The following is an 18,330-nucleotide window of genomic DNA, read 5'->3' as shown; positions in this document are numbered from 1 at the left end:
CATTCTCCCCTCTGTCTTCATCTGACTAAATCCTGCCTCTCCCAGCCTTGATATTCTAGGTCAGCTCCTGCCTCTTCCATGAAGTCATCCCTGATCACTCTAGCCCAGACAGAATTCTCTTCCGCTGAACCCCCACAACATCTGTGCAGTTGTTGCACGAATGAATGGACGGATGAATGAGACATCTTATAAATGGAACGGCGCGAGAAAACAACGTCACTTAAAATTCAAGCTCACTGCAACGACTTCGGTTTTCTAAGAGGGACAGTATAGTTCCTATCGGTGGAAAAAGAAATCCTGAAACGATTTACTCCTTTGGAGAGGCTGGTGGAGAGGACAGACAGCAGGCTGAACTCACGCGGCATTTGTGGTTTCGGTTGGTGGTGCTGTATTTTCTCTGCAAGAAAGGTGAAGGCCTGAGAAGAAGGCCTCTTTCGGAAAGGTACTCGGTTTGGGGGAATAAATCACGGCTGCACGTGGTAGGAGATCCAAAAGCAGATGGTTTCTCCTTAGCACACCACATTAATGAATCTTTGAGTGTGCAAGGAGGTAGGGATCCGTGAGTGATACAGTGAGGAAACCGGCATGCCTGGGGGAGCCCCCGGGGGTAGAAAAGTAGACGCTGAGAGCAAAGGAGACAAGCCCTCGAATGGAGTTCCCAGGTCCATCAAGGCGGTGTCCAGAGAGGAGGTCTTAGGGCCGGGGGGCCTGAGGGCCTCCGGGCCCAGAGCTGGCCAGGATCGACATTACCATTATCGGCCTTACTGGCTACACCAAGGTTTCAGTAGAGTTGGCTGCACTCAAAGCCCTGGAGGGAGAGATTTGGGGTCAAACAAGGAAAGATAGCTTGAATTGCCTGGAATCCAAACAGCCTCAGAAAGAACAGGAACCCGGGGCCTGGGGACATGGGGGTGACGGAGGCCCCTGGGAATTTGTGGAAACCTTGAGAGGGCATCACACTCTTCACAGAGGAGGGATAGGACTCCAGCTAATTTGATTTCATTTCAGAGGACATATGACCTCAGCTAACATTAGAATGATGAGGAACCTTGCTTTATAGTATCTTTTTTGTTTGCTAACACTCTGCATTCCTGACTAGACTGTAGACACTGGGTCTCACATTTTCTGTTTCACCCCCCACTTCCCCGCCAATAACAGTGAGCTGAGCACTGAATCCGTTTTGGGGGCAGCTCATGACATCATCACCGAGGGACGACGGTGACTGAGTAATTCATATCTACCCCCCTCCCACCACACCCCCCACTTGGAAACAGCCCCGGGGAGGGCGCAAGCCATATCTGGGCCCTGGGCCTTAGCCTGGCCCCCACTACCAATGTGTTTGGAACAACCTTGGGGAAAAGCCCTTGACTAACTAAGTCAGCTTTTAACTAACACACCCTTCAATCAACAACTCAAAGAACCTCGAAGCAATCTTTATGGCTGTCATTCTAGCTGGACTGCAGAAAGTATAAATAAGGCCGTTTCTAAAGAATTCCCAAATTGCTGAGATACGAAGGTTGTAATGGGCAGCGACTGGCATCGGTGGGGGAGGCGGGCAAAGCAAGGTTGCCAGCGGCCTCTGTGACTGTGTTTCTGCGGCTATAAGTCTGGAACCAGCTCCAAGTCAAATATATGTACAAAGAGGAGGCTCGAACCCCACCTCATTGGGCAGGGCTGGCCGTCTCTCTGCCTCCACTGGAGAGATAAGGAAGCAAAGACGGAGAGGTTAATATAGTCATGTGAACATCAATGGGTTAGTCAAGAATTAACCCCATTAGGCCAATAGCGAATTCCTGACTTCTTCAGATCTCCAAGTTACTGAATTTCTGCCAAACTGAGGTTTTCACCACCTTCCTTCCGGAGGGCTTGCGATCAGACCAGGTAGTCATCAGCTCGGTATTCTGGATTCTTGACAGTGTTCAGTTTAAATTTTTGGTTTTAATTATTGCGTGAACCAGAACGCTCATGGCAAGTATGGATGTGGCATTTTGCTCCAGCCCAAATTTCTGTCGCAGCCCTGGGAAGCTGGTGTACCGGAAATATTAACAGCCAGTAAGTAAGCCCAGCCTGCGGCCCAGTGGCTACATTTCAGCATTGCTTCGTTGTTGCCACTTGTCACATCTCCTGAAATTCCCAGGAGGTAGCATTAAAACAACAACAACAACAACAACAACAAGAAAAACAACAACCCCAAAACAAAAAAGCAACCAAAAACGAGATCTTTGACTTTCTATAAAATATGGCTCCTTGAAAAATAAGCCAACCTGTGTTGCTGATAGAACGGAAGAATAAGAGAAGTGTAAGTTCATGTTGGTCCCTACGCCAGAAAAGAGAAGTTCTGGATAAATTGCAGAGTGGAAGGTTGGACCCAGTGGGGGCTCAGATCCTAAAAGTGACCAAGTTCACCTTCTCTAAATGGTAACTTTGTGGGGTTTTTTATTTGTTTATTTTGAGCGAGCACAAGCGGGGGAGGGGCAGAGAGAAGGAGAGACAGAATCAGAGAAGGAGAGACAGAATCCCAAGCAGGTTTCACACCATCAGCAGAGGCTGAGGTGGGTGAGATCATGACCTGAGCTGAGATCAAGAGTCAGACACTTAACCAGCTGAGCCACCCAGGCGCCCCTCTAATGGTAACTTTAAAAAACAATTTACGAAACCATTTCAAGAAATCACCAGCACCAACAATGACAACACTAACAAAACAACTCTTTGGTAAGCCAGAGAAGACACTGCAGAGAATTGGAAAAAGCATTTGACGTGTGGATGGAAACCCTGATGGAAATGGGGAGTCATGCAAATACCCGAGCAAAGACCGCCACACATACAAATGCAGGGCTTGCAAAAGTCTCCAGCTGTTAGTCTGCAGGAGACTGGATGCCCCCTGGGAAGTCTGGCCTCCCCCCATCAACTTGCTCATCCTTCAATTTTACCCCCACTCCCTTCCCAGCGCAATTGACATGTCATGGTGGCATGCCATCTAGTGGTCAAAATGATTACTGCAAGTAATTGCGGTGAGCTTTCTGGTTTGGGTTTTGTTTTTTTTCCCAATTTTTCTTTTTTTTTTCTTAAGTTTATTGATTTATTTTGAGAGCGCACGAGAGAGGGAGGGGCGGAGAGTGAGGGAGAGAGACAACCAGTGCAGAGCCCGAAGTGGGGGATCCATCCCATGGAACCGTGAGATCATGCATGACCTGAGCCGAAATCAAGTCTGATACTTAACCGACTGAGCCACCCAGGCGACCCTGAGCTTTCTGTTTTGATTTCATTAAGTCTTCATTCATTTACTTCTTCATTTAATGCATTGTTACCGTGTGCCGGACGCTGAGAATATAATAGGGAACAGTATCGATACAGTCTTTCCTTCAGGAACCCGCCATAGTTAGTGAGAGGACACAAAAAATCCGAGGGTAAGATCATGACCTCCTATAGGCAGCTAACAGAGCACTGTCAAGGGAGGGGGGGGGCACCTGAGCTAGATTTGGTGGTCAGAGAAGACCTCCCAGAGGAAATGCAACCAAATTTGGGACCTGTAGGATGAGTAGAGACTTGGTAAGCAGAGAGGAAGGGAAGCGATAGCCTTCCAGATAGAAGGGGCAGCGAGCCTGAAAGCCGGATGTCAAGAGAGTGCAACCAGCTCGCGCTGGGCTTTAAGCTTTGTTTGAATTTTGAATCGCACCGCTAAGAGCAGTGAGGGCCATTTCTTTTCAGGGGGAAAAATTAAGAAGCCCCCTTGAATTTTAATTTCCCCCAGGCCCTGGCTTACACCTTTCCCTCTTAAAGTCCATAGCCTGGCACCAACCTCCTGTGCCGCACACGCCCCTGTGCTTTGATTTTTTGTTTTCCTCCCAGGCACGAGTTGCTCATCCTGCATGCCCTCGGTCTCTTGTTTCCTTCCGTCAGCAGAGAAGTTTGTCTTGCCCCGTAATCATTCCTAAGCTAGGGCAGAGCTTTAGCCCTGGCAAGAATAGGCCTGGAAATGCCAAATTGCTTTCTAGGGCCAAAGCCCTGGAGGGGAAGACAGTGGCTACTCTGAGGGTGAGGTCCTGGGTACCTTTGGCATCAGTATCCCCTGGCGCGTTTGTTAACGAGGTAGATCCCCAGATCCCATGTCAGGCCTGCACTCTCCTCATTCAGAGCAGGGTGGCCCTGGAATGGGCACCAGGGTCCCAGGGGACCCTGCTGCTCACTCAGGTTAGAAGTACAGGTGAAGTGGGGGCACCTGGGTGGCTCAGTGGGTGAAGCGTCCGACTTCGGCTCAGGTCACGATCTCACAGTCTGTGAGTTCGAGCCCCGCGTCGGGCTCTGTGCTGACAGCTCAGAGCCTGGAGACTGTTTCAGATTCTGTGTCTCCCTCTCTCTGACCCTCCCCCATTCATGCTCTGTCTCTGTCTCAAAAATAAATAAACGTTAAAAAAATTAAAAAAAAAAGTCAATCCAAAAGAGTACACAGTGAAGAGTACACGTTGAGACACACACACACACACACACACACACACACACACACACACCCAGAGGAGGGGGCTGGTGCTGAGGGAAAGATCTCAGCCCAAAGGGGTGGAAATGAAATGTCCATTCAATGTTTGGAGAATCTGATGGGGATCTTGGCTCCGCCAACTTCGGGTAGCAGTCATGATTCTTGCCATTCCAAACTGGCGTCAACACAAAAAAGGATTTGTTTTTAACTTTGTTTATTTGAGAGAGAGACGGCACCAGGGAAGGGCAGAGAGGAAGAGAGAGGATCCCAAGTAGGCTCCCGCGCTGCCCGCGCGGAACCCGACGCAAGACTTGGACTCACAAACCGGGAGATCGTGACCTGAGCCGAAACCAAGAGGAGGACGCCCAACCCACTGAGCCGCCCAGGTGCCCCGCCCCCGCCAGAAAGGGAATTTTTGATTCACTGAGCTGCAAAGGGTGGAAGGTAGATGGATCCGGTTTACATAACGTCATCAACCAGTCTCCAGTTCCCGGCTTGACTTCCTTCTGTCTTGGCTTTGTTCTCAGACAGGCTTGCTCTTGTTGTGGAGAAAAGCCAACCAGCCGCTGCAAGCGTAGCTGCGCAGGGGGCAACCCCAGCAGAGAGGCGGCATCTCTTCTGTGGCAGCTCCCGCCCTGGCAAAAATCCTGAGGCTTGGCTTGGATCACACGCCCATCAGTGAACCAATCAGTGTGGCCGGGAAAATGGAGTGTTCCGATTGGCCGGGCCTGTGTCATGTGTGCAGTCTGGTATCCAAACTCCCTGGGCTGAACATAAGGAGTCCCCTGGATAAAATAGGGGCCTTGTGTCTGGAAGAAGGGGTGAGACCCAGTACGAGAGATGTCCTCAGTTTGTCCGTGTGAGACATCCCTGTGGCCCAGTTGTCCCTGGGGCCAAGTTCCTGGGCACCTGACCATCCATGTAGGTGTGCCACAGCCATCACGGGCTTGGTCCCTGGGCAAGGGGATTCCGGCGGCTCTGGGCGGCAGGTGGGAGGAGTCTCTCCCCTCGGGGTGGTCAACAACAGATGGTGCTCGCTGAAAGGGCATCTCTAGGAGGCAGCAGGCACAGCTGGTCTGCCCAAGCCCCCCAGCTGTATTTTCCTAGTGTCCTTCAAGAGAGGTTGGAAACGACAAAGATTGGGGGATGTTATTGGCGGAGGGGAGGGGAGAGATGCCAAAATGCCCCCAGCTGTCTCCGGAAGGCTAGGACCCCTCAACCAGGGTGCCCAAAGACCGTGGGAAGCTGCAGCCTCGGGCCGGAGTGGCATCGGGGATGATGTCCCTGCTCAGCCATCCTTACCTGTCCCCTCCTTTCTTCTCAGACCACCCTCCACCCCCACCCCAGCACCCTCTGAACTATGCGTTCCTCCTTTGAATGTATTCCTCCGCTCCAGATACACATCTCTTGGGCGCTTGTATTCATTCATTCAATAGCGAGATTAGCATCTACAATGGTCCCCACCCTGTGCCAGGAGCCACAGTGAATCCCCAGGCAGGCATCGCCCACAAGCTCACAGAATGTGCAGATCTAGAAAGTGTGCCTTCTTTGTTCTTAATTGCACAAGTTAGGCACGAACTGGTTCTCTTTGGAAGGTAGTCCAACAATATATTTACCACTGTGGCCACTTGATTTTCCCCAGCCAGGTCCTCCCTCAAAGCTACCTCCATTATTCATTTGGTGTACAGCTGGCGAAATATTTTCTGCATATGTGCGTCCCAATATGTTCACGTGCAGGCACGTACAGCTTTTGCTTTGTTGACATTTAAAAAGTAAATCCAAAAGAGGACGCAGTGAAGACGCCCTCTGACTCCGTCCCCCAGCTTCTCGGTGCCTTCCCAGAACAGCCTCTTGGGTTCACCAATTTCCAGTGCTTTCTTCCAGATAAGCTGGGACAGAAGTCAACAAACCTTGTCTGTAAAGGGCCGGATCATAAATACTTTAGGCTCTGTGGGCTTATGGTCTCTGTCACAACTCGTCAACCCTGCTATTGTACTGAGAACGCAGCCATAGACCACACATAAATGAATGAGCGTGGCTGTGTGCCAATAAAACTTTATTTAAGGACGTGGCATTGTGAACTTTACAGCATTTTCACATGTAAGGAAATATTATTTTCTTTGGATTGCTTTTCAACTAATTTAAAAATCTAGACACCAATCTCAGCTTGCTGGCTACACCAAGACAGGCAGCTGGCTGGATTTGGCCCTTGGACCGTAGTTTGCCAACCCTGGCTTACACACGTAAAGAACGAATATGGCTTCCCCTTTCTCTTGCATGAGGAGAGCATACTATATACATTGTTCTATACCTTACTTTTCTCATTTTGCAATATGTCTTAGAGATCATGCCACATCATTTCATACGGAACGTCTTCATTTTTGCCTTTGTCATAATATTACATTTTATTCCATGATCATACGTTCTTTTTTTTAAAAAAAAAGCGTATTTATCGGGACGCCTGGGTGACTTGGTCAGTTGAGCGTCAGACTTCAGCTCAGGTCATGATCTTGCAGTTTGTGAGCTCGAGCCCCACATCGGGCTCTGGGCTGAGAGCTCAGAGCCTGGAGTCTGCTTCGGATTCCGTGTCTCCCTCTCTCTCTGCCCCTCCCCCCCCCCTCGTGTCAAAAATAAATAAAACCTTTTTAAAAATCTTATTTATTTATTTTTGAGACAGAGAGACAGAGCACGAGCAGGGGAGGGACAGAGAGAGGGAGAGAGAGAATCCAAAGGAGGCTCCGACAGAGCCCAGTGCAGGGCTCTTTCTCACGAACCGTGAGATCATGACCTGAGCTGAAACCACGAGTCGGATACTTAACCGACTGAGCCACCCACATGCCCCAGCCCGTGAACATACATTTATCACAATTTCCTTAGCCGATCACTTATTTGTGTGTATGTGTTTTGAGCTTTCTTGGGATATAATGCACATGTCATACAATTTATCCATTCTAGGTGTCCCATTAAAGGGCTTTTAGTATATCCACAGAGCTGTGACACAGCAGCATAATTTTAGAGCATTGTCGTTGCCTCAGAATAAACCCCTCACACTTAGCTATCATCCCCATCCCTCATCACTCCCCTGGGCCGTGGGCAACTACTCACCTATTTTCTGTCTCCCTTGCCTATTTTGGATATGTATATAGAATCATAAGATATTTCGTCTTTGTGGCCGGCTTTTTTCACTTAGCGTGAGGTTTTCAGGGTTAATCCCGGCCACAGTGCGGGTCAGCCCTTCACTCCTTTTTACTGCAGAGTGATGTTCTCCTGTACGGGGATACCACATTTTATGTATCCATTCAGCAGCTCGGGGGACATGTGGATTGTTTCCACTTTGGGGCTAGCAGGAATGCTGCTGTGAACATTCATACACAAGTTGTTGTGTGAACATATGTTTCCTTTCCTCTTGTTTATGTATCTAGGAGTAGAAGCACTGGGTCACGTCGTAACTCTACGTTTAACCATTTGAGGAACTGTCCGTATGTTTTCCAAAGTGGCCGCACCATTTCATTTTCCCAGCAGCAATGCATGAGGGTTCTGTTCTCTCCACAGCCTCGCCAACCTTTGTCATTACCTGGTGGGGTTTTTTGTTTGTTTGTTTGTTTGTTTGTTTTCATTATAGCCGTCCCGGTGGGTAGAAAGCAGGATCTCATGGTGGGGCATGTGTGTTTTTAACCAAATGTACTGTTCTGAGGTTTTAAGAATTCATTTCTAGGGGCGCCTGGGTGGCTCAGTCAGTTGAGCGACTGACTTCAGCTCAGGTCATGATCTCAGGGTTTGTGGGTTCGAGCCCCACATCACGCTCTGTGCTGACGGCTCAGAGCCCGGAGCCTGCTTCGGATTCTGTGTCTCCCTCTCTCTCCGCCCCTCCCCACTCGTACTCTGTCTCTCTCAGAAATAAACATTAAAAAATTTAAAAACCGGGGCGCCTGGGTGGCGCAGTCGGTTAAGCTTCAGCCAGGTCACGATCTCGCGGTCCGTGAGTTCGAGCCCCGCGTCGGGCTCTGGGCTGATGGCTCAGAGCCTGGAGCCTGTTTCCGATTCTGTGTCTCCCTCTCTCTCTGCCCCTCCCCCGTTCATGCTCTGTCTCTCTCTGTCCCAAAAATAAATAAACGTTGAAAAAAAAAATTAAAAACAAAATAAATTAAAAAAAAATTTAAAAACCAAGAAAAACAAACAAATCAACAAACAAAAATGTGGAATCTGAGATCCCCCTCAAAACCCTGCCCCAAGCTCCTAGTCTCCTAACTGGATACCACGGCTTTCCCCAGAAGGCAGCATAGAGAGCAGGGGTTAGAGCCCTGGCTTTCAAACCAGACTGTTCTGGATTCCAATCCCAGCTCAGCCCTCTGAGGCCTACTTACTTTACCCTTTGGCCCTCAGGGTCTTTTTCTCTGACAGTTAATCTTCCCTACCTCACAGGGTGATGGTCCCATTTAGTCTGACGTACCCACCTCACAGGCTTATATCAGATTGAAATGAGCCAAACACATTGCCTGGCATGTAGTAAGCACCCAGTAAGTGAACTGTGCCTCTTATTTCTCCCCCTCCAGTTAGTTCTCCCCACCTTGGGTGACTCGGCGGTGGGTGGGTGGGTGGTAAAGATTCATTTATCACGGGCAGGGGATTCCTGGTTCAGAATCCACGCACTTGGTTGGGTCACGTGTCGCCTCCATGTTGTCATCCCACGAGACTTGGCTTGACTTGCCCCCTGCTGAGTCCCGCTTCAATAAACTGTGGCGGGACAGGCCACACACCCTCGTTAATCACCACTGCGTAAGGTAGAAGGAGCTGAGAACAAGAGTTCCACTGAGCTCAAAGTTTTCTCAGCCTTGGCTGCCACGAGAATCACTTGGGGGAACATTTCAAAAAATGCCAGGGGCTGGACCCCATGCCCTCCCTGACCCTGATCACGGTGGTTGGGAGTGGGGTCAGCAGCTTAAAACTCCCCAGGGGATTCTAACTGAAGTCAGACGTGAGATCCACTGGTTTATGTGAGTGGTGTTCAAACTTCACTGTGTGTCCATATGTCCCGGAGGGTCGGGCCCCGCCCAGCCCATAGGCCTGGGAACTTGTGTTTCTAACAAGTTTCCATGTGACGTCGATGCTGCCCATCTGGAGGATACACTCTGACACCAGCTGATCTAGATGAACCCGAATGGGCTTTTCCCACCCGAGTGGGGAGGTCCTTTCCTTCCCGGCATCCTTTCCCCTCTAGTAATAGCTCCTGACTTGTCTTTCGTCAACCACCCTACCCCTCCTCACCTCTTAGGCCAGTGGTGTGAGTGGTCCTCACCTTGCTTGTCAATCTTAGGAGCAGGAACATGACCAAATCTAGCCAATCCACAGAATCTATACCCTGGCTCCGTGAGTGGTTCAGCGATGGGCATATCACCGAATAGAGCCCAGTGACAGTCAGCCCTATGACTTTTGCCAGAATGCTTGGGAAGAGGCTCTACGCTGGCAAGGTGTAAGCAAGGGGCTGCTACATCGTGCCTTTGCAGGGGCGGAGTCTGTCTGATGGCGAAGCAGGCAACAGACAGCAGAAGAGACCAATAGAGACCAGGTCCCGTGACGCCTTCTTACACCCTAGATCTAGCCACGCCTGACTCCCGGCCTAAATGTTTCAGCTAGATAAGCCAACCAATTCTTTTTCGCTTGAGTTAATGGAGGCGGGTGTTTGCCGTGTGGAACTCAAAGGGTCTGTAACACAGCACGCCTCAAGAGCCTTTCTGCCCAGAGTAGGATTCCAACTTCTCTCCCGGCTGCTGCTTCCATCTGGCAATGCCCTTCCAAAAGGTCCCGGAACTGAACAGCAGAACGGGTCATTTAGTCCCATCCTCTCCTTGTTCACGTGGGGTGACCTGGAGGCCAAAGAAGGGCGAGGACTGGTCCTGAGTCATGCGTACAACAAAGCCAATGGGATGTCAGCCCTTGGCTCTGTTAATAAATTCACCCATAGCAGTGGGGTGATAACAGTCGCCAGTGCTGAGCCCCCGCTCAAGGATACCCATGCAGGGACGGGGCTCACTCCTTCAGCACGAAAAAGGGCTTCATTGCCCTTTGCTCAGTGTCTCAGTTTCTGTAATTGCAATCCAACAAGCATACGCGTGAGCATCATTGTTATCATAAAGATCATAAATAGAGTGTATGGACATAGGAAACGATTTTTCAGGAGACAAAGATGTACTAGAAGGGGAAAATTAAGCCCTCCGGGTATCTTACCACCCTGCACGAATAGTGACAACATTCGGGAAGCATATTCTTTTGCATTTTTTGCTCTTTCTGCGAGGATTCATATGAAGCAAGGTGGGGATCTGTCCTGGGGAACGTAAAGTATCCTCTGAGGAAGGAATCCGGGCGAGTCCTGGAAGTAAGAGAGGGAAAAAGATACTCCACCCTTGGGGGGTGTATCACACAGGGTGATTGGTACAAGCTCCAGAATATAGAGAACAGGGGTTTGGCGGGGGGAAGGCCAATGGAAGCTTCCACAACTGATGAAAGACTAGAAGAGCAGGCTTGGGTCAGCAGGAATTAAGGAAATTCTGAGGGCCAAGAAGCAGGAAGCAGGAAAAGCAACCATTGCCTTTAACTAGATGCTGTCAATGACCCTACCACTGCCACTGCCCTTGCCAGAGCCAAAGTCCAGAGAAAGAATATTTTAGAAAGCATGCTCCCCTGCTGATTTACCCAGGTGAATGACCTCTTTGACTTTAATTGGAGGAGGCCAGCATAGGAGGATGGAACCAAAAATTACCCCACCCCTGCCCAAGACCGTCAGGGGGAGGCAACTTCCTTAATGAAACCGGGGAGGGAAATGGTTTCCCAGTTTCCAGGTTCAGCTATAAACCCAGAGCTACCCTCTAGTGAGCCTAGAGAGGGCAAGAGCTTGGGGCTTCTTCTTCTTCTTTTTTTTCTTTACTGTTTATTCATTTTTGAGAGACAGACACAGAGCATGAGCGGGAGAGGGCTAGAGAGGGAGACACAGAATCTGACGCAGGCTCCAGGCTCCGAGCTGTCAGCACGGAGCCCGATGTGTGGGCTCGAACCCACGAACCGTGAGATCATGACCTGAGCCGAAGTCGGACGCCTAACCGACTGAGCCACCCAGGCACCCCTGGGGCTGCTGCTGCTTCTAGGGACAGTTTGTAGCGGAGCCTGGAAACCGGTGCCAACCCAGCCACCCCCTAGCACACTGTCGGTATACTTGGGGAAATAAATCGATTTGTGTTTGAGTATCCATGTATCGATAAAGAGCTCTGACACCCACGTCCGGGCCTACCTGTCATGGAGCGGCCACAGCTGTGTGAGAGCTGTCTTTTTCCTTCCCAGAATCCTCCCGAGAAACACCTGAAGGACCAGCCGAATGGAATATGCCTTGATCAAGAAAGTGGTTTCTTTAGGGAGTAGGCACTGCCTCAGGGGCTGGGCCCGTGGTGTTTCCAGGCTCTTGCAGACGGTAGTAGAGACCTCCCACCTCCCCAGGAGGGCCAGATTTTTGATTCGCGGAGTCTTGAAAAGGAGTTGAGGGTGGAGACGGTTCTCCTCAGGGGGGAGACAGTTTGGAGGACTTGGGGCCACTGGGGGGGGTGGGGCGGATATAACATAGTAGCAGCAGCTGATGTCCATTTAAATGCAAAGCCTAACATGCTGTCCCCAAAGTGTGTGCCATCTCCGGCTGCATTAATAGAAGCAGGTCTGTGGAAGGAGGGAGGAGATGTCCTTGCCCCTACTCTGGCCAGCCCACTGTCCCGTTCCAGGCGACTTAACAGGGATGTGGACACAATTGGTGGCATCCCCAGACCTTCTCAGCAGCTGCACTGGGTTTCTCCTCACCATCACCATCCCTGATCCCCGCCCCCCACCGCCCCCACCTCCCGGAGCAGTTGATCATGGTCACAGCTCCTTTCTTCCAAGCATTGTCAACTTTGCAGGACTCTCCCAACTGTCCCCTGGAGAAAGCATGCCTGGAGGCTGAGTCCTGTTGCAGGTCAAGAATCCTACTTTATCAGCAGCTGCAAAAACATTTAGCGGATCCCGAGGGCAAAGCTTAGCCTGCCTGGCAACTCCTGGGACCTCCCCACCTGGCCTCCAGAGATCCTGCACGCCCCACCCCACCCCCCAGGGGTCTCAGAGACAGGGGGGTGGGGCTGGAGGTGGGGGGCGCTGTGTCAAAGTCCTCAAGGCCCTGTGCCATGTGTCTCCAGCCAAGTTTCCCAATGTGATCTCCCGTTGTTCCCCTTTACACACAGACGACTCAGCCAAAGGCGAGCACAGTTCAGCTTTTCAAAAACACATGCTATATTAGTTGTTTTTTGATTACAAGGGGCAGAGTGCCCAGTGAGACTAGGTTGCCCAAGAAAGTGAGATGTGCAGCCGTGTCTGGCGCCGGGCCCGATTGGGTCCCGCAGCCGAGGGTCTCTGGGTCTCGGTCTCTTGGCTTCGTGTTAGCTTCGCCCTCAGACCGGCTTTCCCCGGGAAGTTGCAAAAACGGTCGCTGAGAGCCTGTAGCGCAACAAGCCTGGTGGAAATAAAATTTGTCTCCTCCCAGGAGTTTGAGCCCAAGGCCCAGGAACTGACTTTCATGGAGCAGACTGGGGTTCTTGTCCATCCTAAGTCACGTCCTGTGGCAAGAGGCACCGAACGCAGCGATTGGATAGGTCTAAGTCTCATGCCCCAGGATGCAGGGGAAGAGGCCTCGTAGGGGTTGGGCTTGGCAGGAGGGTCATTGTTGCTTATGACACATGGCTTGAGAGTGGAAGGGGGTGGGTCCCTAAGGAACAACGTGCATTCTGCAGTTAGAAGCAGGGGAAACAGGGGATGGGCAGGGAACCCCGCATGCCCGCCACCCCACGTGCCCATCAGTCCTCCCAGCAACCCAGCCCACTGGTATGAGTCCAACAGACAGTGAGGGAACTAAAGCCAGGTAGAGCAGCTCTGGATATTGGAGGGAAAGTCCTGTGTTTCTTTGGAACGTCTTAGTGGCTATGGGAGAGGACTGGAGAAATGGTTGAGGAAGCCATGTGAAGGATTTTGAACTTTGAAAATGGACCGTCCCGCAAGGATCGTGCCTAATGGAACGAGAGATGCTTCTGGAGCATTCTAGAGTATTCTGGGCCAGGAGAGGAACTGCGTTGGCAGACACGACCCAACACCCTTTGTCCCCTTCCTTCTTTCCTTCTTGAAGAGCCCTGCGCTGCTCAGGTGTCCACTCAGCCCAGCCTCAGGGTGAATCGTGAGTGGTCCACACCCATCGTGAGTCTCCGACCCGTCTTGCCAACCATTGGACTAGGAATACACACGTGATGCAATTCTGACCAGTGACGTATCTGGTCATGGTTCCCCAGAGGGTCTTTGGGGAACCATGTTTTCACCGATGAGAGGACACACGCCGGAAGAAACAGACCGCCTCCCCTTCGCTGGACATCGTCATGTCTCGAAGTCCAGCAGTTACCTCGTGACCAAGAAGAAAGCCAGCGTGAAGGACAGTTGACACCCAAAGAGGACGGAGCCGAAAAATGCAAGGAACCTGAGCTCTTGATTGTGACAACCGAGCCTCCGAATTAACCAACGCTGGAGGCCTCCTACTTTGGGGCATCTTAGAAGGTAGAATAATACATGTCCCTTCTTGTTTCCGTCAGCCGCACTGGAGCCCTCCCTTACGGCAGCCGCAGCACACGAAGCGACTCAGACAGGCTTGGCGTGTTGAGAGTCTCTGAAGACAGAGGACATTTTCAACACCAGCTGTTGAGGCTGTAGGCAAGCCGAGGGACTATTCTGGGAAGTGCAGAATCCTGGAAAGTGGATGAGCTTCATTCAGAGACTCACACTCCCAGATCCATTACTTACTAGCTGTGTGCCCTTGAACACTCGCACGCACCTCTCTCGGCCTCAGCGTTTTCCTCTGTCAAATGGGAAGAACAACGCGTTCTTCACGGAGGCGTGGTGAGGATTGAGATCCCGAATAGCGTTCTGACAGACGATGATGATGGCTATTTATGGAAGGATCACTTTTATCTGCGCATCGCTGGACCGGGATCTCGGTGATGTCCCCACAAGGACTTGACGAGGTGCTGACACTTGAGCAGAATGTCTTCAGAAGCTTTTTGAAAACTCTAGATTCCTGGACTCCATCCACAGACACCACGATTCAGGAGATCTGAGACGGGGGTCTCTGTAGTAGTCAGGACTCTTGCGTGCAAGTAGCAGAAACCCCAAATCAAACTGGCCAAAGCCAAAAAAAAAAAAAAAAAAAAAAAAAGGCAATTTATCGGCTCGTGTATCTGAACAGTCCAGGGGGATAAACCTCAGACATGGCTGGGTCCAGGTGCTCTTGACATGTCACGAGGAATGTCCATTTGCCTCTCTCTCTCTGATCCCTTGTCGTGGTCGGCCTCTGTGTCGGCTTCATTCTTAGCTAGTAGTTCCAAGCTGACAGCTACAGCCTAGGGCCTCCGAGAAAAGAGAACATCTCTTCCCCTAAAGCTCTGCCAAAATCCTGGGGCTGCCACTGCAGCGAGCTTTGACCCTGGGCTGACCATGCCTGTGATTCGCCAGGCCTGGGGAACATGCTCACTCCTAGAGACCCGGGGGCGGGTCTCCACCCGAACCACACTGGGTCGCATGTGGGGAGGGGCATAGCTTTGTAACCTAACATAGGGGCTCTCCTGGGGTGGGGGGAGAGAAAATGGGTGCTGAATGGGCAAACACACTACAAGGCTCAGAATCTGTATCTCTGACCAAGTCACCCATTGATTCAGATTCACAGGCAGGTTTGGGAATGAGTGCTGGTTTTAGGACTTATTACAGCCATGGAATCCCTTTCTTCCTAGGAACTCTTAAACAGGAGCCAGTAAACAATACGGATGCAAAAATGGTCCTGTCCTAGTGGAAGGAGGGGCGCAGAAGCCTCCAGCTATCCCCCGAGCAGCCCTAAAGGCACCCCAGGGGTTCCCCTGAGCTCCCCAATTTCATTGCTCTCTGAGGTCCCTTTGGCTCTGATTCTCCAGCCCTGCATTTGGCGCAACGGTGGCCGGGGGAGGGTCGGGGGGAGAGTCTCAAAGAGCTCCCCTAACGCGGTGCCCCCCCCTCCAGCCCCCGCAACCTGCGTTAGAAGCCAGTGCCAGAGGAGCAAATCAGGACAGGAGAGGCCAGGGGCTGGCTTAGGAGGTGCGTCAGACGCGCCACATCGGATGCTTCTGGCTTTGAAAGCCCATCCTGGCCCGAGGCCAAATGGCCTCATGGGCTCTGCAGAGCCCTGTGCCATGGGCTGCGTGGGCGTCATGACCCGCCTGTCTGCCGGGGACAGAGAGGCTGGAGACAGTGCTGCATCCGTGGTAGCAGAGGGAGACGCTACAGGGACACGCTGGCTGGGGAGATGTGGTGGAGGATGAAGCCAATTTCACACCTTATTAGTCTGTTTGGGGCCAATTAAGGCCATCCGGAAACTGGGCTGAGGCCCTTTCCCTCCCCCCTCCCTTTGCCAAGACGAAAGGCCTCTATGGCCTGAAACACTTCTTGTGGAAGGAGCACTGTTGTTTTGTTTTGTTTTGTTTCCTACTCAAAACCCCACAGTATCCAAACCGGGAGTCGAGATGCCTTTTCTTTTGCAAGAGACCGCAAAGCGCAGAGGTGAACGCATCCAGCGTGTGTCTGGCGGAGGAGGGGTTGGGCCATGTTGTTTATTCATTTATTCATCCACCGTCCATTCAACAGATGTGTCCTGGGAGCCTACTGTGTGCCAGGAAACTGAACCTTGGTGCTTAGTTTAGTAAAACATAATGTCCTCAGAGAACCCTCATTCCTTCCCCAGCTTTTCCACTGAACATCCACCATGTCGGACACCCTGCCGGGCTTGGGGGTGCAGTGCAAATAGACACAGCCCCCGCCCTCGTGGAGCTAACTCCATGGAGAGACCCTCGAGTAAAAAGGCAATTTCAAAGAGGGAGAAGGACCCCAGGTAGAGGTATACATAGGAAAAGGACCTGAATAAGCAAGGAAGGCTTCCTGGAGGAAGTGATGTATCACTGAGACTTGAAGGATGATTTAGCAGGGGGAGGAGGTTGAGGGAGGGTGTACCTATCACCCAAATGAAAGAAAGAGTGCAAAGGAGGCCAGAGAGAGCAATGCAGTGTGCAGAGGTCAAGGAAGGGAAGGAATAAACAGGGTCCACACCACAAAGCCACGGTCAGGAACCCCGGAAGGTCCTGCCAAAGCCTGGATTCAGATTTGTGTCCCTGAAAGCTCTCCCTGGCAGTGGCCTTGTGAAAAACAGAGGGAAGGCAGGAGGAACACAGTTGGAGACACAGCTGGAGGCTGTTGTAAGATGACAGGTGATGGGGCACCCGGGTGGCTCAGTTGGTTAAGTGTCTAACTTAAGCTCGTGATCTCACGGTTCATGAGTTCAAGCCCCGCGTCGGGCTCTGTGCTGACAGCTCGGAGCCCGGAGCTTGCTTCGGATCCTGTGTCTCCCTCTCTCTCTGCCCCTCCCCTGCTCACACTCTGTCTCTGTCTCTCTCTCAAAAGCGAATAACGTTAAAGAAAAAAAAAATTAAAAAAAAAAGATGGCAGGTGAGCGCTTGGGGAACCCCAAGCTGCAAGTTCACTGGCAGTGGGGATGAAGAGGAGTGGGTGACTTTGGAGGACCTGAGAGATGTCATGCTCTGTGGGAATTCTCTGTAGGTCAGCGGGTGAGTACAGGGGACAAGAGACGGGACCGGGCATCAGACGAAGCTAGGTGTAGAACCTGTTCTATCTAATCTGCTTAACATCTATGTGGCCCTCGGCAAATCCCTGTACATTTCCTCTCTTCCCTTCCTGTGCCAGCTTCATTCTCACGAGACCATGTTCCCAAGATGTGGACCCATTGGGCCTTAAGTAGGGTTACCAGCGAAAATACAGGGCACCTAGTTAAATCTGATTTGAGTATAAACCATAAATAATTTTTTACTATAAGGATATCCCATTTGGGGACATACTAACACATATTTTAATTTAGGACTGAATAAGATGGATAAAATCTCTACCTTTGAGGATCCTACTGTCTTCTTTTTTTTTAAGATTTTTTTAAATAAAAAAAAATTTTTTTTAACGTTTATTTATTATTGAGAGACAGAGAGAGAGAGACAGAGCATAAGCATGGGAGGGGCAGACACAGAATCCGAAGCAGGCTCCAGGCCCTGGCTGTTAGCACAGAGCCCGACGCGGGGCTCGAACTCACAATCTACGAGATCATGAGCCGAAGTTGGACGCTTAACCGACTGAGCCACCCAGGAGCTCCAAGATTTTTAAAAATTTTTAAGTAATCTCTACACCCAATGTGGGGCTCGAACTTATAACCCCAAGATCAAGAGTTGTATGCTCTACAGACTAAGCCAGCGAGGCGCCCCAAGGAACTTACTTTCTAAAGGGAGAATCAGACAACAAACTAACTAATAATAAGAGGGAATGATATAGTCTGCAATGACAGTAAGGGTGATGTAATAGTGAGTGACTGGGGTCGGGGTGGGGAGGGTTGGAAGCTACCCAGGTGGAGTGGTCAGCAAAGGTATCACTGAGGACCTGACCTTCCCGGCAAGAAGCTAAGCCATGGGAAGATCTGGGGGGTAGAGCGGCCAGAGAAGGGAAGGGCCAGTGCAGAGACCCGAAGTCAGGAACAAGCTTCGAGTCACGAGGAATAGAAAGAGAGAAAGCCAGTGTGGCCTCATATGGTGATCAAAGGGCAGGAAGGTCTGTGATGTGGTGGGAAGGAGGCAGGGTCTTTTAGGTTAGAGTGAGGAGCTGGGGTTTTGTTCAGTGTCGAGCAGGGGCAGGGCATTCTCTGCGTGTTTGGAGAGTCACTCTGACCGCTTTGTGGC

General features: G+C 51.0%; 1 protein-coding gene across 2 annotated transcripts in view; it reads right to left on the bottom strand.

The window, feature by feature from the left end:
* Window positions 1–18,330, bottom strand: part of ARHGEF37 (Rho guanine nucleotide exchange factor 37) — a 107,659-nt gene that overhangs the window by 23,423 nt on the left and 65,906 nt on the right. Inside the window, exon 13 of one of the 2 annotated variants that reach the window (XM_040497418.1) lies at window positions 12,752–14,698. The exons of the other annotated variant lie outside the window; for it this stretch is intronic. Within the exon in view, the coding sequence (XP_040353352.1) occupies window positions 14,570–14,698 (129 nt within the window). The 3' untranslated portion in view covers window positions 12,752–14,569. Of the gene's footprint in view, window positions 1–12,751; window positions 14,699–18,330 lie in introns of those variants that run through there. 2 annotated transcript variants of the gene reach the window in all.

This window comes from Herpailurus yagouaroundi, unplaced genomic scaffold (genome assembly GCF_014898765.1).
Source record: "Herpailurus yagouaroundi ecotype Mexico unplaced genomic scaffold, PumYag 29, whole genome shotgun sequence".
In the NCBI taxonomy this organism is placed as follows: Eukaryota; Metazoa; Chordata; class Mammalia; order Carnivora; family Felidae; genus Herpailurus; species Herpailurus yagouaroundi.
This window is presented reverse-complemented; position numbering and strand designations above follow the sequence as displayed.